Source organism: Hyperoodon ampullatus, assembly GCF_949752795.1.
Source record: "Hyperoodon ampullatus genome assembly, chromosome: 7".
Lineage (NCBI taxonomy): Eukaryota > Metazoa > Chordata > Mammalia > Artiodactyla > Ziphiidae > Hyperoodon > Hyperoodon ampullatus.
Window position 1 is genome coordinate 63,944,705 of NC_136920.1, and position 22,628 is coordinate 63,967,332.

The following is a 22,628-nucleotide window of genomic DNA, read 5'->3' on the forward strand; positions in this document are numbered from 1 at the left end:
AGAAAAACCACTCCAGTTATATTCTCTGGCAGGCTGGCCATCCTCACTAACCATTCCTGCCCTCCCACCCAAGGCAGCCCCAGGGTACTGGGCATCAGCTAAGGCCCCCACCACACAAGCCCCCGAAGCCTTCCTCTAGCCCATAGCTCAGAGCAGCACCACCTTTGAGAAACACGTTGCACCCACTCCCCAGATGCCCAGACCCTGCTAGAAAGACAGATTTCGATCCTAAGGTGATTCTGCTCCTGCCCCTGGCTGCCAACAGGCTTACCTGTGGGGCCTGCTGCCCTGTGATTAGAGCAACACCTGGGGGAGAAGTCAGAAGAGCGACAGGTGAGACCACCACAGGTCCCAGAGGATGGTGCTTACCAAGTGCCCAGGAACACCCACCCTGCACTCTGCAGCCAGCTGGGCCGCAGGGCCTAAGCCTCAGGGAGCTGGGTGCGGGGTGGGGAAGGGGGAGCAGCCTGGGTCCTCTCCTCCTGTCCCTGATGCATCCTCAGCCGGGGCTGCATTTCTCCAGCTCACCTGAGACGCTTCTGCAAGAAAGGGCTTGGTTGACTCCTCCTGTTCCTGTTTATCTCGAAGGCTCTGCAGTATTTTTCCCAAACTGAACAGCAAGAGGGAGACCTCAAAGAGGCGACTCTCTTCCTAGCTGCATCTCCTTCCTAATCCTCTGGGTGCCTTGGAACAGAAGCTCAGAAGGAAGAAAACGAGATTTTCAACTTTCAGGAACTAGCTCTGTCGCTCTCTGCATAGCTCAGGAGGCCATCACTCTCAGCCTTTTAGGACTCGATCCAAAAATCCTTCAGCCCTCCATGTTCCCCAAAATGACAGTGCTCATGTGTGGCTGGAACCTGCCCCGATCCGGCAGCTCATTTAAATAGAGCTCATCACAACAACAGTGTTGGTAGAGAAGTGAGTAGCTGCAGGGCCCTGGGGACCCCCTGTTTATACGTAGGAAGAATGATGCAATCTGGGTATCAAAATAGCAATCCAGAATGGAATAACAGGCTCACGCAGCAGCGGTGCCTGCACAGCCAGAGCTCAACTTGACACACTCTGTCAGCCCCACACTACTGCAGCACGCAGATGCCAGGCACACACTCTCACCACAGCATTTTAAAAATCAGCAGGAGCCCGAGATAGCCCTCCATGCCCCCGGCACTGAAGGAGGGTGGGGGTGAGGGGGCTTCGACAGACATTAAAGTCTGTCTCCCACACACTCACCTGCTCCTGCCACTTCACCTGAAGTCCTTATCCTGTGATGTCACACTCAGTTGCCATAGTGACCAATTGTCCGTCACAGCGGAGGATTAGGACTTCAGATGGAGAAGACACACATTTATAATGCACAAAGGTCCTGAGAGGTGTCCCTCGGCAGCTAACTCTACCCCTCCCCCCAGGGAGATACAGTTACACACAAGCTGGGAGAGAAAGAGGGAGGAAAAACAGGGTCACGTTAGAGGAAAGATATTAGGATGGGGCAAAACTACGAGTCCAGGATAATTGCTAAAGCCCAGAGTACAGGCAAATTTCAAGAGCACAGAGGGGAAGTGACAGGGAATGAACCTGGAAAGACTGGCAGTAGAGTAAGTGCCTGAAGAGCCCTGGATGCTAAGCCAAGAGGCTTGACATTTATCCTAAAAGCAAAGGCCACCCAAAAAGGGTTCTGGCTTTATGACTATCTTGATGGACTGGAGATTGGGGGTGGGGGTGGGGGGCAGGGAGGAGGCTTGTCCACTTAAGGATTAATGGGATCCTGAATGAGGGTAGAAATGGGAAAAAAAGGGACAGAAGAGTTGTTTCAAAGAGAACCAAGAGGACATGACCAAAGTAGGATGCTGAGGGGAGTGGTGGTATGTGAAGGAAAAAGGGTCACATGGATGGGCTGCCATGAACAGAGATAGGTAACGGGAGGAGGAAGAGGGCAGTTGCCAAATCTTATCGTACCTGTATCCTACGTTCTCTGGCATCCATACCTTCTTAAAAGGATCAGGCCTCATTCTGCCTTGCTGGACCAATGATTCACAAATCTGTTGCGTTTGTTAGAAATCCCAAATCTACCAAATCCAAATCTCTTGGGTGTGGGTACGGGACCAGGAATCTATATTTTTAGCAAGTTTCCCAAATAATTCTTAGGCATCCAGACCAGCACTGGTTCAAGGACCAGTAATCAGGAACCAGTGGCCTGGACAACTACAGTAGCTTCCTAGCAGGTCTTACTGCATCCAGTCTTGTCTCCTCCATTCATTCTTCTCAGGAAGTCAGAATGACTTCAAAAATACAGATTTGATTATATTCCACTGACCCAAAACTTTCAGTGGCTCCCCACTGTCTACTGAATAGCCTAAATTGGTCAAGACCCTTCTGTTTGGAAAGGAAATTTGGCTCCAAGACCCTGTCCATCAATCACATCTACCTTGAACTCCCTCCCTAGCTATAGCTTTCCAAGTAGTGCCAGCAGCAGCAAGCACATCCCCCAAAACACTGCCTGCCTCCTTCCCATCACCAGGGGAATTGCTCTCCCAGTAACGGTTCTGAGGTACCAGTGCTACTCCCAGGGCCCTAGAGAGCCAATTAAGGTGGGGAAACTGTTCATGAACTAAAAAACCATCCTGCTGATAGGGCTCTGGAGCTCCAGCTTCTGCACCTGCTGCACACCCAGCTCAGCCCAGCTCAGCAACCTGCCCTCCACCTGGGAAACTTGGGTCACTGCCCACAACAGATCCCACAATAGTTGCACACACTGTTCATCACCTGGAGTGAGCAAATAGCAGTCACCTCGCCTGCCAAGCTCCTGGTGCTGAGATCTCATCCCCTCTGCCTCCCACTCTCACCCCAGGCCATTAGAGCCCCTCCAGCTGAGCTGCTCATTAAGATACGTATCACTTCCCTCTCTGACTCTGAGGTTGTAGCATCTTGCATCAGGTCCCTCTCTTTGGATCTTCCCAAAGCCCCAAGGCCTGCCCGCTGAGGAACAGAGATTGCTCCCTCTTTCAGCATTTGTAGTTTTCAAGGGATATGCTGTTACCCATCACTAGCTTCAGGAAGCAGGAGGCTATGGTGGTTATTTTGTGTTCTTAGAGCTCTTCAAGTCCAGTCCCAGAGAATACCCAGGATCACCCAGTCAGTTAGTGCTAGAGTCCAGACCGAGCTCCAGGGCCCATGACTTCCAGACCAGGGCTCTGCCCATATGTAGACTGCATCATCCACACTGAAATTGGGAAAATTAAGATACTAAACAAAGAGATTCTGGAATCTGAACTTCAGAATCAAGGTCTCCCATCCAGGATATGTCTTTTAGTAGATTTGAAGAGAAAGAATAATGTTCCTTTTATTCACATGGGGAAGGAAATATTCAAGTAATGGCCTTCCTCCCCTAAAACAACACATAAAACCATAGGAGCCCTGAGAATTTTGAAGACAGATCCAGCACATAGTAAACAGTTTCAGGCATGCCAGCTTCCTTCAGAGCTTGCTACACTTATTTAAAGTATCACTTGGGGACTCAATGGCCAACTTTCCACGTAGAATTTGACTTGGGACCATTTTCAAATAGGCTTAAAAGCAAACAGTCCCAAGAAGATATTCTCATTGGCTGAGTAGATCTGTTTCCAATATCCAGCCTTTCTGGAGCCTTCCACTCCAGTCATCCCACAGCACAGCTAAGACATTGTGTGCTCAGCATACTACTGCCTTTGCTTTGGTCCCCATCATCAGCTTTCAAAGACCTGGTCCAGCTGGTCCCCTCAGAGCCTAAGACCTGATGCAGACCTACTTCCTAGTGTGATGGAGTTGCTGGGGAGAATCTCAGTTAGCCTGTGGCTGCATTAATGGAATGCAGGTTCTATGTTGGGCTGTGGCATTGTAGAGATGAAAGGCACAGCCCAGTTGAATGAGATGCCCACCTCACTCCCTCCCCCAGTGCTGAGCCCCACTGCAAACATGCAGGCCTGGAGAGGCTCCACTGAGGGATCAGAGTTGAAAACCAGCTGGACAGACACTGAGCCCAGGCACAGCCCCTCTTCCATTCAACTCAGCAACTTCTCAGTTCTGCCCAGCAACCAGCAGGAATAGATTTATGGAAATGGACTCATCCCCATGTAATGTGGCCACAACTGGCTGGAGGCATTGATGCTAAGGACCTATTTAATTCTTCAGCCTCTATCCATCTCCCCTGCCAACCCTCTACCTATTCCCATATTTAACTTTTGAAAGCCCCAGATTGGCAGAAATAGGATAAGTCTTTTAGCAAGTCTATACTCCTACTCTGCTGGATAAAGTGGCAGTGCTAAAAGCTTTTTCCAAAGAACCAAACTCCCAAAGCATGGCTTCTCAAATTACCACAGGAATCTAAGTTCAGGTATTGGGTATCTCACTGGACTTGCCAGAGATAGGTGACATCTCTGCTTTTCATCAGTCAGCTCATTTGAGTGCCATTCTTTCAGTCCTTCAGAAAACATTCAGTGAGCAACTGATATCCACCAGTCCTTGTGCATGGAGAATCTCCCAGAGGTATTGCTCCTTTGCCTAAACTTTAAACAGTCTTCTCTTCACATTCTTACCACACTGTATTATTATCATCTGTTTAGTTATCTGCCCTTCAATAGAATATGAGTTCCTTGAAGGCAAGGGCCCTGTCTTTTCATCTCTGCACCTTAAATGCCATAGGGCCTGGTACATAAAAGTCAATAACTACCTGTGAAGGAGATAGACATACAAACCAACAAATACCACACAGCATAGAATCCTAAAACCTCCAAGTAGCAGAGGAAGCTTATTCCACTCTGATCCACAAATGCAAATATGGAAGGTAACAATAGCCTGGCCAGACCGCAGGACATACTAAATAAGGTAAGATGCCACATATTCAAGAAATTGCCTCTCTGGTTCCAAGTCAAGCATGTTTGCATCTAACAGATTTTTTTCCACTTCAGTTTCACAAGTTCTAAACAATGGTATTTTTTCACATTTCTTGGTCTCTTACTATATCCTAGGCACAGTACAGAACGTTTTATGTGTATTTCTCATTTAATCTTCACAACAATCCTATAAGTTAATTACTACTATCATCGTCCCCATTTTACAGGGAGGAAAACTTACCAAGCTATACAACTACTGTATTAAGTGGCAGGTAGATTAGGACTCACACTCAGATGCCCAGATATACTGACACCAAAGCTTATGTTTTCATTCTCCCTCGCACTTAGAATAACCTGGCAACAAACACTATGATTCTAATAATTGTCACTAGTATGAATTTAGTTTTCTGACTTTAGAGTCAAACATATCCTTGAAACATGCATAATTAGTTCATGTTAAAACTCTTTTATTTTTTCAAGGCATTCTGTTGTGTTTTTTTAAATGTATTTTATTTGTTTATTTATTTGTTTAGGCTGCACCAGATCTTAGTTGCGGCATACATGTGGGATCTAGTTCCCAGACCAGGGATCGAACCTGGGCCCCCTGCATTGGGAGCACCGAGTCTTACCCACTGGACCACCAGGGAAGTCCCTAGTTCACGTTAAAAATCTTAAGTGAGGGGCTCCCCTGGTGGTGCAGTGGTTGAGAATCTGCCTGCCAATGCAGGGGACATGGGTTCGAGCCCTGGTCTAGGAAGATCCCACATGCCGCGGAGCAACTAGGCCTGTGCGCCACAACTACTGAACCTGCGCGTCTGGAGCTTGTGCTCCACGACAAGAGAGGCCGCGACAGTGAGAGGCCCACGCACCACGATGAAGAGTGGCCCCCACTTGCCGCAACTAGAGAAAGCCCACGCACAGAAACGAAGATCCAACATAGCCAAAAATAAATAAATAAACAAAATTTTAAAACATTAAAAAAAAAATCTTAAATGAGATCAAAGACCTAAACATAAGAGTCCAAACTATAAAACTCTTACAAGAAAACATAGGGGAAAAGCTTTATGACAATGGATTTGGCAATAATTTCCTGGATATGACACCAAAAACACAGGCTTTTGGAAAAAATAGGTACGTTGGACTTCTTTAAGATTTAAAACTTTTCACTATGTTAACAGGACACTATCAACAAAACAAAAGGCAACCCATGGAATGAGAGAAAATATTTGCAAATCATTTATCTGATAAGGGTCTAGTATTGAGAATACATAAAGAACTCAACAACAACAAAAACCTGATTAAAAAATGGGAAAAACTTGAAACTAACAACACTGTAAATCAACTATACTCCAATAGAAAAATTTAAAAAAAGGCAAAACTGAAACTATATCATTAAACAACTCCCCATTCCCTCCTTCTCCCACCCCTTGGCAACCACCGTTCTACTTTCTATCTATATAAATCTGGCTACTTTAGGTACCTCATGTAAGTAGAATCACAGAGTATTTGTCTTTTTATGACTGGCTTATTTCATTTAACATACTGTTCTCAAAGGTCATTCATGTTGTAGCATGTGTCAGAATTTCCTTCCTTATTAAGGATGAATAATATTCCATTATATGTGTATACCACAATTATTTATCCATTCATCTGTCCATGGACTCTTAGGTTCCTTCCACCTTTTGGCTATTGCAAATAAGGCTGCTATGAACACAGGCATAAAAATATCTCTTCTAGTCCCTGCTTTTAATTACTTTGGGTATATATCCAGAAGTGGAACTGCTGGTAATTCTATATTTAAATTTTTTGAGGAATCACTTTACTGTTCTCCATGGAGTCTGCACCATTTTATATTCCCACCAACAGTGCACAGGATTCCAATTTCTCCACATCCTCACAAACACTTATTTTCTGTTCTTTTTTTTAATACTAGCCATCCTAACAGATGTGAGGTGGTATCTCATTATGGTTTTGATTTGTATTTCCCTAAATATCAGTGATAGTAAACATTTTTTCATGTGCTTGCTGGGCGTTTGGATATCTTGTTTGGAGAAATGTCTATTCCAAGTTCTTTGCCCAGTTTTTAATTGGGTTGTTTGTTTGTTTTTATTCTTGAGTTGTAAGAGTTCTTTACATATTCTGGATAATAACCCAACAGTGCTGGAACTTTTTAAGACATATTTAAGATTCACCTTATTTATACATTTAACTTACTGTATTTCCAAGAGTTCTTTAAGTAATTTAGAATGCTTATTTGCTGGACAATTGAATTATTTTTAAAAATTTAGTTTATAAAAGCAAATATTAACTGTAAATATGTTTAAATATTAATGAAAGCCCCCTTAAAAGTGATTGTTAAATTTTCTATATTTATAAATAGAACAAGATTTGTAAGTTAAAATTAAAAGCTTAAGGAAGAACTAAGTCTAAGTAGTAAGTTTAAAAATCATGTATTAATTTAAAAAATCAAAGTATACAATACCTTTTCTGTACTCTGAACTCTCAACAGAGACTCAGAGAGCTTAGGTAGCTTGCCCAAGGGTTTAGAGGCCTCGAAATTCAGATCTAAAGACAACTGCAATGCTATAATGCCTCAAAGATAGCCTAAACTTGTGCTACAAATCACTTTGAAAAAACCGCAGACAACAAAACAAACAATGATGATGTTTCTAAATGCTGTCAACTTATTTGGCTTTTTCATCCCACGAGTTCATTCAGCAGACACTCACTGCATCTCTGTTACATGCCCTGTGCTAGAATACTGAAACGAAGGGACTTGGCTCTTGTCTCCAAGGACTTCACAGTTCTCAATGAGATTGTTTCCTAGGAAACCTGACGTTCAGAAGAAAGACAGAAGCTCCTCCCTGCTGGAGGAGGGAGCAGCTTAGATGGTGAATGGTTCATTAGACAGTGCAAGTCTGTTCAAAATCTGTTCCTGACTGACGCTAGGAGCCCAGCCATTCTCCCCCTGACTTGGAAGTTCAGTGGGTCAGGACATGCCCTCTCCTTCTGAGGAGTCAGCCAAACCTTGAATCAAAACCTTCCCAGGTTTCTTAGCCTGCCACCAATTTAAGGAAATCCCAAACATGAAAAATCCCAGCTTACAAAACATATATTAAACATCAAGAGGATTTGCTTTGTCTCACAGATTCCCCAAAGAGTTGCTTTCAGCAACAAGTATCCCTTGGGCTCTTACATTCTGATTCTTTCTACACCTGAACTTCAGTACCTATGAAATGGGAAGAGACCTGTTATATAGAAGGAGGTGAACCTGTGGTGTTTTTGTACTTACCATCTGGGACAGTCCCATGAACCCCAGCAACCTGCCCTAGCTCCTGGATCAAGCCCTGGAAGCAGTCCTTACAGAGCAAATGCTGACAGGGTAGGAGCCAGGCACCTATATCTTGCACGTCCTGCTGGCATAATGAGCAGATCAGTACCGCCTCTATCTGTCCACTTTTGTGTTTCTGGTCAATTAGTGGTCGCCCCATAAAGCTCACACCTATATCCATACCCATGCACGTGCCCAGAACCGGGGCTTTTCCATTAATACCCTCAAGCGTGAAGCAGTGTGTAGAGCGAGCAAGCTCCACTCCCTGTAAGTGAAGCACAAAGCAGAGTGATCTGCTTCTTTGGGGAGACAGATATTCCTGGACAGGCCAGAAAGGACTCAGAGACCAAGGCCTCAGAAGGCCAGGCTATGTCCCTCTCCAGAACTGGAGGCTCATGCCCTACAACAGGGCACAGACTCAGCCTCTCACTTGGGCCCAAAAGACAGTCCAGCATCTCTGCTGTGGAAAACAAAGCCTGGAGGGGTCTGCTAGGTTGTGTGTTTATTACAGCATTTGTTTGCCTTCAAGTGTCCCAGATCTACCTGTGCCCCTCTTTATTAGTGGACAAGCTTGATCCAAGAGTTCATTTTGGGAAAGAGAAGGAAATTTATTAAATGCCAGGTTTATGCCAGGTGCTTTATATACTTTATCTCCATCCTCACAATTACCCTTGGAGATAGGGATTATGATATTTAAAAAAATTAAATAAAACCATCAGAGACAGGATGAGGAAACTGAGGTTCAGAGAGGTTGGGTAATTGCACAAAGACAGACAGTAAACAGCAGAATTCAAATGCAAATTCAAATCCAGGTCAGTCTGATTTCAGACTCCATACTCTTAACTGAAATGTTTCTCAAGCTGAGGTCCACACACATGTCCTCAGGAGCTCTCTCCACCAACATTTTTAAATTAGTGTTTCATTCTGATGAGTTTTTAAAGTATAAATATTCTGGATCATCTATATATTCATCATGATGAGATTTTAGAGGCAGTGTTAAGAGTTAGCATCTAGTTCTTACCAAGCAGTATTACTTTGTCTCAGGCTAATGAGAAGAGAAAGGAGCAGACAATATGTAAATGATGCCCTCCTGCCACATGAAGCTAAAATGAGATAATGGCACACAATGATGAATGTTTCACAGTACTTGGAATAGACAAAGGTGGTGGGGAAAGTGGGGCACCATCACTGTGGCACAAGTTTGCTAAACTTAGCCACAACAGGGTGCACCACACTTAAGCTGTAGTGACAGTTTCGTTTAGCAACACATCATCTGCAAATGAAATTAACATTGTTAATTTGATTGTTTTGGTTTTTTATAATTTATAAACTGTATTAGGTTTTGTAATTGTATAAGAGCAGAAATAGTGCACCTAGTTTTATATTTGTACTTATTTAAGAAAAAAACCAAAGATCATTTAATTCAAATCCGGAGCTCTGTAATTATGCAAATTTGAGAGAACTTTCACTTCAATCCACAGTCTTTCAGAGCCAAGCCCATTAAGGACAAAGGACGACGGGGTTGGGGGAGACCACCCAGCAAGATGCCACTAAATAAAGTAATGGGGGGGCTTTCCCCTCTAATTCATTCTGAGGCTCTAAGGGCAGTTTTTTCCCAGACAGCAGCCATAGTAGGCAACGTGAGGGCAATCTCTCTTAGAAGGTTTAAATGTGGCTGAGTTTATTTCATTAGACTTTGAGAATATCAGACCTTTTAGTCTTAGAACTGCTTTACATATTTTAATTATTGAGCACCCCAAAGAGATTTTATGTGGTTATATCTACTGCCATTTACCATATTATAAATTAAAACTGAGATAATTTTAAAATATTAATTCATTAAAAAACAATAAACCTATTACAAGTCAACATGAATAACATACTTTTCAGGAAAAATTAACTACTTTCAAATAATAAATTTAGTGAGAAGAGTGACATTGTTTTTCCCTTTTTGGAAATTTCATTAATGTCTGGCTTAACAGAAGACTTAATAGAAGAAGCTGGCTTTCCATACCTGCTTCTGCAGTCAATCTGTTACATGCTGTTTTGTTTACAGTATATGAAGAAAATCCAGCCTCACACAGCTATACAGTTGGAAAAGATAGGCGTATTTTAGTAGCCTTATCAGATAATTGTGGATATTCTTTGATACTACTGCAAAATTTAACAAGCGGTAGTTTCTTAAAGGTTAGTTGTAATGTGGAATCTGAAACTACATCAGTGAACTTTTCTTACTCTGTTATATTAACATCCACTGGTCTGTCTTACACTTTGAACTGCTCTTTTACCCAGGCATAATTTTTATAACATCAAGCACTGTTGATTTGGAAAATATTGGTTCAATGATTTACACAGATGCTCCAAATATTGCCATGTTTCATTATAGAAAAAAATCACACTCTTTAATATCACCTCTAATTGCATCAGAAAATTCTGTAACTATTATGAAGTTGTCAAACTCATGCAGGCAGCTATAACTTTACCTGAATTCTAATTTTTGCTTGCAAACTCAAATTTTATCATTGGCAACAAATACTGTCAGTTTTCTTCCTTGAAGTGACAGGCTCACTTCATTCTTTGAGAAAATATCTGCCAAATTCCCAAGCCTGAATAATCACAGTTTGTCTGTCAGTTGTTCTTTCAAATAAAACTATTGTTCTACAATAATAATAATAATAATAAGGCTAGCGCAGCGTGCAACTCAAATAGTAGCACAAGTGCAGTTCCTCACTTTGATAAGTAGCAGAGGCGCTTTTTGCATACTTCTAATTTCTTCACATAGAATATTAAAAAGACTTGTATTCAAGAATTGAAATTTAATAAAAGTGGACATTCTTCAGTGAAACTGGCTCTTTTTCTTTTCTTTTCTTTACAAGCAAATGCCTGGCAGTGAAGAACACACTGACTTGTCTTTGGCTTTGGCTTTGGCACCCTCAGTGCAAATGTCAACCCAGTGAAAAGGGCAAATAACATCTTAGTATTACTATGAAAATTGTTTTGACCTTGTGGAACCCCTGAAAGGGTCTCAGGGACCCCTGATGGGCCTTTAGACCACACTTTGAGAACTGCTGCACTAGACTCTGAAAAACAATTCTGGGCATTTGGGGGGGGTGGCATAGCTTTCCAAACCAGTGGGCACTACCCAGGGTAAGAATATAAAGAAATAAGTATTTCATTTCTGTCTTAGAAGAGCAATTGAATTAACTCTATCAGGGTAAAGGTTAAATTAAAGGCACAGCAATGGGTCTCTGACTTGAGGAGAACAGGGGAAGGTCAAATGATCTCTTTTTTATCCCCTTCCTCCTCACCATAACTTAGCTCTTCCCTCTCCTTCCTATCTCCCCTGACCTGGGAAAGTGAAGGGGATAGTTTGGCAGAATGTACTTAAGCCACGAGTAGCCAATTCAAATGCCTCCAGGGGCCAGCCATATAAAGAGTATGGGTTTGGTGTTGCCAAGTCTTAGTTTTTTCAAAACACCAGAAATCTGGATTTTTATTTAAATTTTTAAACGTTGGCAACCAATTAAAATTTTAAAAACATAAGAAAACAGCGTGAGTCAAACAAAATATACCAGCAATCAGCTCTGCTTTCAGTCATGAAGAGACCTGAACTAAATGAAACATCAGGTGAAAGACTGGAAGGACGCACAGGAAACCTCACCTATATTACCTTGCTTACAAACCACCTCCTTTAATATCCCACACCCAGATGTGAGAGAAGGGAGACATTAACTGGGTTTCTGTAACCTTGCAAGGAATAACAGAGCAGGTCATTGCATGCCACACTGGGAGTTAGAATTTCAAAGATTGTTTGCATGGGTAGTACAGAACAAATTATCATCAAAATAGTACACATTTTATGGGAAAAAATGGGAGGGAGAAACACCAAGTAATGAGCGAGCACCTACTCTAATGCTAGACTGTGTTGAATGTGATATATTATTTATTTGTTTGTTTACTTGTTCACTGTCTGTTTTAGACACAGTCCTAGGGCAGGACTTTGTCTTTCTTGTTCACCATGGTACCTTCCCCTCTTTGCCTGGCATCTATATATAGTGCCTGAACATAGCACACACTCCATAAATATTTCTAAAATGAACAAATGAATCTCAGTATTTTTTCACTATACAGACAAGAAAACTAAGACTCAAAGAGAATATGCTACTTGTTCAAAATCATTCAGCTAGTGAAAACAGAGGTAGGAAATGAACCAAAATTTTTGTGTTCTTTCCATGAATTTTATCATCTAAAATTAAATTAAAACTGAGGAGCAGTTGAATTTGTTGTGCTATTGGATGAACTGCCCTCAAAGATCCTGGCATTCCTCCCTTCACATTCTGCTATTCTGAGTTTAATGGCAGTGGGGTTTTCCATCCTAGCTTCCAACAAAGCTGTTAGGAAAGCATTTGCCACGTAGTATAATGAGACTTTTGAAAAGCTATCCAGCACAGAAAGGAAGGACTCCTAGTCCTCGAGTTATATTTATTTTTACTTTGTAATGAAGAAAACCTGTGTGGTCCTATGAATTTTCCCCTAAATGCCATATTGCCATATATCAAAAACTACTGATAAAACTAAACAAAACAAACAAAAACTCTGAACCTGGTGTAGTTTAAATTGGAAACTATACATGCTGCTGGTGCATAAATTGGTATAGGTACAATCCATTTGGAAAAAAAAAAATATATATATATATATACATATAGCAACATAAAATGAATCATAAAAATGTTTATACCCTATAATACAGCAATCCCACTTCTGGGAATTTATCCTAGACAAGTTATTCAACAGAAAAAGAAAAAAGCCACATATACACAATTGTTCACTGCATCATTTTCTCCAATAGCAAAGAACACAATGAGAACAAGGAAACAAAATACATGAGAAAATGCCTTGGTAAATTATAGTATGTGCTGAAGATAAATTACTCTTCAGCTGTTAAAAATAATAATCATGGATACTGGGTAGTGATACAGAAAAAATGTAATAGTATTAAATAAAAAGCAGAATACAAAAGGATTTGCATACTATGATCATCAGCTTTGCAGATAGCTATGTCTAGATGTAAATAAAAACTAAAAGGTAATATTCAGACATGAAAACAGCACTGTAAGGTATTATAATTTGAGATGTTTACACTTACGTTTTTTCAAAATTTTCTTTCATGTTTTACTGTCTTTTCTATTACATATAAGTTTTAAAATTCTTTCTGAAGTAAATTTGGATTTCTGAGTTTTTCTCAAATTCTCACTTAGAAAAGACATCCTGACTCTTCCCATCTTAAATTAACAATCTTCTACTTGAAAAAGGAAAGCAACACAATATTTCCAAATGTCCAAGTCTAAAGGTAGAGAGCAAGAAAACAAGGCTGGATGCACCCATGCTGTTGTTGCTGTCCGAAGGACTGCTGATGAAATCAGGCACCCAGAGAGGCGAGGAAGAGAGAAGGACCACCAGGGCCCTCTTCAGGGTGGCAGTATGTTTACAAGGCCACCTGGAGAGAGGGCTGAGGGAAGCAAAAAGCTCAGCACTGCATATACCTGCCTCACCAGGCTGGTATCCTCTCCCTGCCTGGCATCCTCTCCCTTCTGCTCATTTCACAGGCATTTTCTGAGGCCCTGACCCTCTAGGGGAGCCCAGATGTCTGAGATGTCACAAGGCCATGCTTTACTTCAGAAGAGATGCCACAGAGAAAGAGGCCTCTTACGGGTCATGTCCACCATCACGCCCCGTGTGCCTGGTGAGGAGGGACGGATCACCGAGCGCCTCATGTCTGGCTGCTATTTAACTTTGTATACAGAATTCAGCTTTGTTTGCTCTCTCAGAGCTGGCTGACCCACACTGACAAACCCCACAGGAGCCTTATGTTAAAGCTACATGATTTCCTTGGGAAGAAGAGGGAGCTGGCTAGAAAACCAAAACCAGACAACTGTCCAGGGCACTCCCCCTACCCTGGAGATCAAACCACCAATGAGGAGAATGTTAGGTGAGCACAGAACCCAACATAGAGTGCTAGTCCGCTCAGGGAGGCCTTCCATTCAGATGGCCCGAAGGATAGGATGTAGCCCCTCTGTAACCAAGGAACCTGACAAAACTATCCAGAAGCAGTGTCCCATCAACCAGGCTCTACCTCCATGCCCTGGGAAGTCTTGGTCCTTACTTCAGTCCCTATTTACTAGACACCTGAAGGTAACCTTTCATTCCCAAAACTCTGCCCAGCTTACCTCCATTCACAGACCATCTTCCCCAGGGTAGCTTCTAGGTAGCTCAGCTCATCACTTGTGCACTTACTGGCCAGTTTTGATGTCAAATAGAGGACGATCTCTTCCTAGGCCTTGCCTCCAACTCTCAAGGCCTCTCTTTCTGCTGGTAACAGACAGTATGTGATTAAGGACTGAAGGAGTGATGAAGCCCATAATGCTGTGAGGTCAGAGAGGGAGGAGTTGCTAAGGTAAAAGCAGGAGATTTGGAGAAAAAAGACTAAAGGCTAGGCCCAGGCTCTATATCTTAGCAGCTCTATAGCCTCTGGCAAGTCAGTCAACCTTCTGTGCCTCAACTCTCTCATTCATAAAATGGGGCTAGTAGAGTTGACCTCTCAGGCAGACACATTTTGTAAGCTGCAAGGTGTATTTGGTTATTCTCACTGTGGGTTCTGGGAAGAAGCAGAATGTAAGGTAGGGTTTAAAGGTTGAGGAAGCTTCAGGACATCTGGTCAGAAAGAAGATGAGTACTCCAGGCATGAGAAATGGCACTAGCACAGGAAAAAAGGTAGAAGGGATGTACCAAGTTTGGCTGCAGTAGAAAGTTTGTGCAGGGAAGAAGCCGAGGTTAGTTTGGAAAGGCAAGTGGGCTGTATTCTGTTGGTAATAGGGAGCTATCAGACTTCTTGATCAAGTAAGTGAAAGGATGACAGTCATGTTTTAGGAAGATCAAACTGACAGAGGTGTGAAGGATGGACGGATTGGAGGAGGGTTAGAATACAGGCAGGGTGATCACAGGAGGGTGCCGAACTCCAGATAAGACAGAAGATGAGGGCCTTAATGAAGGCCATTGCACGAGGGCTAAAAAGGAGAAAGCAGATTTGAGAGATAGGTATAGAAAAAAGGACACGGTGACAGCGTATTAGAGGAAAAGAATGCTTGGGACAATTTTCAAGTCTCCCTGACATCACTATCTGGGTGGACAAGGCTGCTCATCAAGCTATAGAATAAAGAAGACACCAGAGAACTGGGAAGATCAAAGTATTTGGATATGGCTATCTAGGATGTCTTAGAATGGCCAAGGAATACTAACCAGAAATTAAGTGAATATATGAGTCTGGAGCTCAGCAACAGAGATGTGAATTGAAGCCACCCAAGATGAGTTCACCCAAGAACACTGTGTACTATGAAAAGTTAAGAGAGGCAAGGACAGAAGACTGAAGAACACCAACACTTAAATGGTGGACAAATTTAGAAGAACCTGAAAGGAAGACAGAGAAGTAGCCAGAAAGACAGGAGGAAGGCAAGAGATTAGTTAGAAAAAGAAGTCAAATGGGTAAAGTACAACAAAGAATAAGTGGTATGAGGAAGAATACATTCAGTTCGGTGTTTGGTTAATTGATGACCTCGGTAAGAGCAATTTCATTGAAATAATGGGGCTGAGAGCTAGACTGCAGTGGATTAAACAATGAATGGGAAGCTAGCAAATGGACAGGATTTGTTGACTATTCTTTTGGGGAGCTTGGCTGAAAAGGAAAGAGCAAGGGTAATAAATAGAAACAGGGAGAATTTAGGATATTTTAGCTAAAATGTATTTTAGCTGAAGGGAACAAGGCACAGAAAATACACCCAAACACACACTGAGTAACTGAGGGAATGTGATCTTGAACACTGGTTGAGACTTAAGACGGAAAGGACGTCTCGTGCACTTTAGTTTAGAAAGGGAGGTGAGGGTAGGAGCATTCATTCACTTAATGATCATTTGTTGAACATGTACTACATGCCAGGAGCTAGGAGTCCATGTTAAAAGAAAGTAATCCTCCAGCCTTTAAGAAATTTGGTCTAGTAGGAAAGACAAATGTGGATCAACAATTACATAAGAGCTCTGTACTAGATTTTGAGGTGGCACAGTGCGGGGAGGTGAGCAACTATGGCTGAATGGATCAGAGAAGTATTACAAGAGAAGACCCTTGCATAGGGTCCAGATTGAGCAGAGGTTCTCTGGTCCAGGAGAGGAGGGGGTCACGGGCACGCCAAGTAGGTTGCAGTGAAAATTAAAATGTGGTGGGTAGAAAATTTACAGGGTCTGGAAAATAAAGAACCCTAAAGCGACCAGGCGTAGAGGTCCCTGAACTCAGGTTCCAACTGAGGACGACTGGGACGATGGCACAAGGGCAAAGGAGAAAGGAAGACCTTGAGCCCACTCAGTAGTGTGGGCGAGAAGGTCCCGGAGGGTGGTAGAGACATCTAGAAAGACTTTAAAGGGAGCAGGAAGAGACATCGGGTGGGCACACAGGGTCAAACAGGACCTTGCGGTTTCTCACTGCGGCCAAGGGACAAGCAAGCAACCGCTACCGCCAGGGCCGAGTCGACCACCAAAAACACAGCGAGACGCATGGGGCTGCTCAGGATGGGGCGGTTGGTGAGCACCAGAGAAATACAGTGGCCCCCGCAGGTACCTGGGCCGCGGCCACGGGAAAACCACCCGGCCCACCTGGACCGCAGCTGCGTGCACTACAGCGTCCCAAGCCCCGCCTTCCGCGCCAGCACTCCGCCTCTGAGCCCGAGCGCACGCGTGACAGCACGGAGAAGGCTCTCGGGCCCCGCAGCCTCCGGAACAACTCTATGACGGAGAGTTCACCCCACAGGAAGAGGAAACAGCAAAACCCGCAGCAGCTCAAGACCCGCGACGCCAAAAAAGCTCCGCCCGCGGCCCGGCCTCCGGACCGGAAGTGAGGCGTTGGCTCCGCCCCCGAGCTCGATAGCTCGCGAGACTTTGCAGAACCCTTCCTTTTTCGTCTCGGTCGCTGACATGGTAGGTGATCTTTCTGATGCGTTCGCATAGTTGCTGGCCTAGGCCGCGAGCTTTACTCATCTTGCACCCCAGCCACCTACTCCCGAGCTTGGCCCGGTCCTCCAGGCCGCGCATGGCCAGCCGCAGGGCGGAGTAGCCGGCGTGGGTCCGGGGCGGGGCGGGGAGCCTGGGGCCGCGTGTTCATCCTGCGGTTCGGTTTCTCGAGACACGCGGTCCGGGGTGCCCGGGCGCCTCCCTGATGAGGCCGCACGGCCCCGGGCCAGGCCGTAACCTCGACTTGGCTGAAGGCGCAACAAAGCAGAACCTTGACTCCCAGGCCTGATAGGCCTCTCACAGACTGGCAAGCTTCGCCCCCTGCCCCTCTTCTCTTAGTCCTTATCACCAAGCACCTTTTCCCACACAGCCATCCAGACTAAGGAAGACCCGGAAACTTAGGGGCCACGTGAGCCACGGCCACGGCCGCATCGGTAAGTGCTGTCTCCCCATCCTGGTCGGCCTTGGGTTATCTCTGCACGGTGCTAGCTTGTCAGGAAGTAGGTAGCTTAGAGAAGTGGGTTAGTTAGAGCTCTTGGCGGTCGAGTCGGATTGAATTTGATCAATAGCCGTTGGCTTTTTCTTTGAGAATTCTCTAGTACTCCAGTTTTAGAGAATTTCACATCAGTTGGGGGGTTGGAAATTGAGCGGGTCCAGTATTGAATTGGTTGAAGGCATGGAGTACTGTGTTAGTGTTGTGAGGTGGAACACTGCAAAGTGATGATTATCCGAGAGTCTTGAAGGAACAGCATTGCTGGAAGAGGTATTAAGCAAAGGCAGAGGAGTATGGGGAAATGCTTTTGCGAGAAGTAATATCGAGGGGTTGGAGAAGGGTATTTTAGCCATGTAGCTTTATGTTCCTGCAGGCAAACACCGGAAGCACCCGGGAGGCCGCGGTAATGCTGGTGGCATGCATCACCACAGGATCAACTTCGACAAATAGTGAGTGTTTTTTCGGACTCTGCCTTTACTGACACAGCTTTGGATTTAGGGGTAGAGGGTAGTTAAGAACATCTTCAACGGGAAGCAAGACTCTTACCACTCAGAAACCTTGCCTGTGGCTGGGTTTCGTCAAGTTAATATTTGATGTGAACTGAGAACTTGTCACCGAGGCTAGAGTCACGCTTGGGTATCGGCTATTGCCTTAGTGTGCTAGAGTCCTCGAAGAGAAACTGCTGACCTTATTCACTGGCTGTGGCCCTCATGGCATAGTCAGTCACCGGGTTAGTGACATGCATCAGATTGACTTACACAACTGTTAGATCCATTTAACGCCCGCAAATTAGGGCGGTTGTGTTTTAACTATTTGTTTAGGAGACCTGTGTTACAGGAGTGTGGGGAAGCTGTCAAGTGATCTGAATCCTAGTCTTGGCTCTGCCTCTGACTTTCTCGGTGACTTACTCTGGTTCCGTGGAATAAGGCTAGTCTTTTCCACCTGATTTTCTTTGGTGGCTTTTTAAAGATTTGTTTTATTCAAGAAGTGGAGTACCTGCTTTGTCACTCTTCTGCACGAGTGAACAACTTACACTGTAATGGGGGGAGATGGACTGTGGAGATGGTAAACATAGCTTGTTAGTTGGAGTGAGGTAATGAAAATGGTTGTCTTTTCCCAGTCACCCAGGATACTTTGGGAAAGTTGGTATGAGGCATTACCATTTAAAGAGGAACCAGAGCTTCTGCCCAACTGTCAACCTTGATAAATTGTGGACCTTGGTCAGTGAGCAGACACGAGTAAATGCTGCCAAGAACAAGACTGGAGCTGCTCCTATCATTGATGTGGTGCGATCGGTGAGTGAATTGAATATTTTTTGCCTTTATGTGGGTCCTTGACTTTCAAAATTCTGGATAATATACTTGCACCTGAAGTCTATACCCAGATACCTACTACACAATTCCACTTTCCATAGCATTTCCACGGGTACTTACTGACTAAAATTGAAGTCTTGTTCAATTGTGATTCATGCAAAACATTTGAAGAGTAATTCTTCCACTCCCTCGTTCATTTACTTCATTTTTCACTTCAACGTTTTCCGATCGGTTATCTTATTCCTAGTGTCAGTGCCCTGGTTTGTACGGGTTTCTCACCTGAACTATTAGTAATTTAGGTCAGCTGGCTCTGGTCTGTTATACACAAGACTACATGAGGCACAGCCCTTGACCCTTTGTTTCTTACAGAATAAAATCCTAGTATGTTCAATTGTTATTTAAGGCCTGACATTATCTGAAGAGAACCCCCCCTCCCCCCAAAAAAAGGCATTCTTACATATCATTAGGAGTTCTGGTCCTTGTGTCAGTCTTACCCACTGTGGGTATGTTTTAAAATTCCCTTTCTCAGCCTCTTCTTTGAGCAATTCTGATGACCATGACTTCTTGGAGCATTGCTGGAAATGTGATTTTCCTTTTTTGCTTATCAAGTCGTAACTGAATAGGAGAAAGAGTTTGAGCTCTGCCCGAGACTAGAGTCACATCCTGACAGCTCTTGTCCTGGTGTGCTAGAGTCCTCGGAGAGAATCTGCTGGTCTTGATTCACTGGCGAGGGCAGTCAGTGCCCCCGGGAGTGCCCAGATCAGAAACATGCCCTCTCTGGCTCCTAGATGGAGTGGAATGGTAGGCATCTTTCTTCGTACCCATCACAGAGTCGGTGACTGCCACGGTGCATTATAAACCCTTTTCTCTGTTCTTCTAGGGTTACTACAAAGTTCTGGGGAAGGGAAAGCTCCCAAAGCAGCCTGTCATCGTGAAGGCCAAATTCTTCAGCAGAAGAGCTGAGGAGAAGATTAAGGGTGTCGGTGGGGCTTGTGTCCTGGTAGCTTGAAGCCACGTGGTGGGAGATTCATTAAATGATAACAAGTGCTTTTCTCTTCTGGTCTGAGTGAGGGTTCTTTGGCACTTCTACCTCCCTACCTGTACAGAAACCCACCTAACAGATTCTAGGAGTAAGGGTGTGAGGACCTGGGCTCTTCTATCAGCTCTCCTCAAAGTATGGAAGAGATGGCACCAACACTTAGAATAAGGCCTTGGCTGGTTACCTAATTTGAGGCTTCTCACTTATAAAGTGAGAATGATACCTGTTGGTGCCATCGTATCATTGAAAGGCCTATTGGCATTGTATGCTCTGAACTTATAAATGAGTGGGAAAATGTGCCCTTAATTGTTCCATGGGGCTCAAAGGGGAAAAACTCGTGATCTTTACAAGATTTTGATGAGTTATGTTGGAAAGATGGGTCAGTGGTAGGATAGAAGTGGTTCTTTGGAACTTACTTCCTCAGTCTAAGGTTCTTCCACCTGGCTTCCTCATCTCAGACCAAACCATTCTGGTCATAATCAAAATGTTGGAATGGGGCCCAACAGTCTGAATTTTAAACACATCAGAGTGGTTTGGATTCTAGAAAGCAGTTGTCAGGATTTATGGGTCCTTGTGCATAGGAGTCTTAATGTTCAAAGAAATAACGTCATGAAAAGCTAATGATTTTCCTTCCAGTGTGAAATGTATCTAATAGAAAAATTGGGGGAATGCTAAAGGCCAGAAACCAGAATCAGGTTTCCTAGGGTTTGTTACCTCCTGCAAAACCAAGAAGATGAGCAATGCTTGTGTGCAGATAGGACCCTCTTAGATCTTGGTAAATTATAATTTGCTATAGTTTTCCAAGATTTTGAAAGTTTTTTGACCCATAATAGAACTTGCAGGCCAGAACCCTGACCAAAGAATAGTTAAGATGGCACGCACTTAAGCCTACTAAAACTCTACTTACATGTTTAGTTTGGTAGAGGGTGGTTTCTGTATTGCTTTGTGGGATCATAAATGGACCTGGGAACTATGACTTTGTGTGAGACTAATTTGTCATGACAGCCTTCAGAAGACATTGGGGATGGTCAAATGTAAGGAAAGACGGGAGGAAATGTAATTTGATTTGTATAATGGAGAGTTAAAGGTGTTAGGAAGGCAGTCAGTTGGATAAGCTAATAACTGGATCATTTACATCTTCTGTTGGTGCTGGTGGAGAAAGGTAAAAATCGGTTTTCCCTTAATGTCTTTTGGAGGACTTATAATAGGGAAGCTTTGATGCCTTCTAGACACTGAAGGTACAGAAATGTGTAAATACAGTGTCTTTTAAGATTCAGGCCGGATTTGAACTTTATATATAAACCTAATAGCTGTGTGACTTAGGCTTAGTCCAGTTTTCTCATCTTTAAATTTAGGTAAATGTACCTACTTGTTGAGGATTGTGTGGATTAAGTAAAATGGAAAGCATTTACTAAATTTTTGTGTTTAGCTCTTAGTAACCAGCATGTAAGTGAACCATTATTACCCAAGCAGACAAGTCAGTTAACCTTGGTGTGATTCAGTCAATAGGAAAGTGGTCTAAACACAGTAAAGAGCAAACATGCATTTAGGAAACACAGTTTGGAAAGGTTAGGCAAGTTGGGAGGTATTATATGGGAGACGAGCCTGGAGCGAACAGGTATTCTGGCCCGGCTGTAGTTCAGGGACACAAGGCTACAGTGGAAGGCTGGAGGTGGGACCATGAGGATGGAAGACAGGATTCAGAAGACATAAGGGACAGACAGGACTTGGTGACTGAATTGGGGTGGGGCTGGCAGCAAAATATGGTTTAGGGGGAGGATAGGTGGTCAGTAGTCCCTTTATGGCTAGCTTCTTCCAAGGTTTCATTGCTAGAACCTTGCAGCATAACTATCCTGAAACTGGATGGGATAATGCTCATCCCAGTCCTGTATGGAGGTGCTTCTGTTGGACATGCATGCTAAATATGAAAGTCAGTCACTAGTACAGCCATTCTGAATAGGGAGGATGCCTCAAATACCATCTCCAAGCCTGGAGAGTATAGCTACTGATCTGTGTGAGCTGCCACGTTCTGGCTTGCTCACTCACCATTATCTACAGGTAATAACTGGGCAGGTGATCTGATTACTCCTAGGTAATACTGTTGCCAAAGTAAGCTGGGTTACTGGTGAAAAGCCAAACATGTTCCAAGATGATGGAGGACACGGACCTAGAGCAAGCGCTTATCTTTCACAGGACCAAAAGCAAACCTTAGCTTTGATTTTATATCTGAGAGTGAAACGTGCCAATGCTGAGATACAAAATATAGCCGATGCATAGGAAAAGTTCATGCATTAGACTGTCGAGCTTTGATTAGCCTGTCCGGTAGGCACAGAGACCCATGCTGCCACTGCCTCTTTAGTGGCCGATAATTGTGCGGTGTTGATGAGACCTCTCCCATGTAGGGGGAGCAGGTGCCCCCTAACTAAGGTTAACGGCTAAATTTTCTATAAGCTTGAATTGCTAAGGATATTTCTAGCCTAATAATGTAGCCTGATAATTAATGTATGTGCTTTAAATACATTGTTATTGAAACCTC

General features: G+C 43.7%; 2 protein-coding genes across 2 annotated transcripts in view; one reads left to right on the top strand and one right to left on the bottom strand.

Annotated features, from left to right (window-relative positions):
• Positions 1 to 8,507, bottom strand: part of TRIM66 (tripartite motif containing 66) — a gene marked incomplete at its 3' end in the record, with an annotated part of 46,089 nt that extends 37,582 nt beyond the window's left edge. The window contains 1 exon segment of the mRNA XM_079709172.1: positions 8,158 to 8,507. Within this exon segment, the coding sequence (XP_079565298.1) occupies positions 8,158 to 8,383 (226 nt within the window). The 5' untranslated portion in view covers positions 8,384 to 8,507.
• An 8,677-nt stretch (positions 8,508 to 17,184) lies between these two features.
• On the top strand, positions 17,185 to 20,106 carry RPL27A (ribosomal protein L27a). The gene is made up of 5 exons (XM_079709518.1): positions 17,185 to 17,214; positions 17,618 to 17,681; positions 18,114 to 18,189; positions 18,861 to 19,035; positions 19,934 to 20,106. The coding sequence occupies exons 1-5, from the start codon at positions 17,212 to 17,214 to the stop codon at positions 20,060 to 20,062; spliced, it is 447 nt and encodes a 148-aa protein (XP_079565644.1). The 5' UTR covers positions 17,185 to 17,211; the 3' UTR covers positions 20,063 to 20,106.
• The last annotated feature ends 2,522 nt before the right edge of the window (positions 20,107 to 22,628 follow it).

What these genes read in the sequence shown, in the direction of transcription:
- RPL27A (XM_079709518.1), top strand. An exon ending in AGGATCAACTTCGACAAATA is followed by an intron (nt 18,190 to 18,860) that starts GTGAGTGTTTTT and finishes GTCTTTTCCCAG; the next exon opens with TCACCCAGGATACTTTGGGA. An exon ending in TCATTGATGTGGTGCGATCG is followed by an intron (nt 19,036 to 19,933) that starts GTGAGTGAATTG and finishes CTGTTCTTCTAG; the next exon opens with GGTTACTACAAAGTTCTGGG.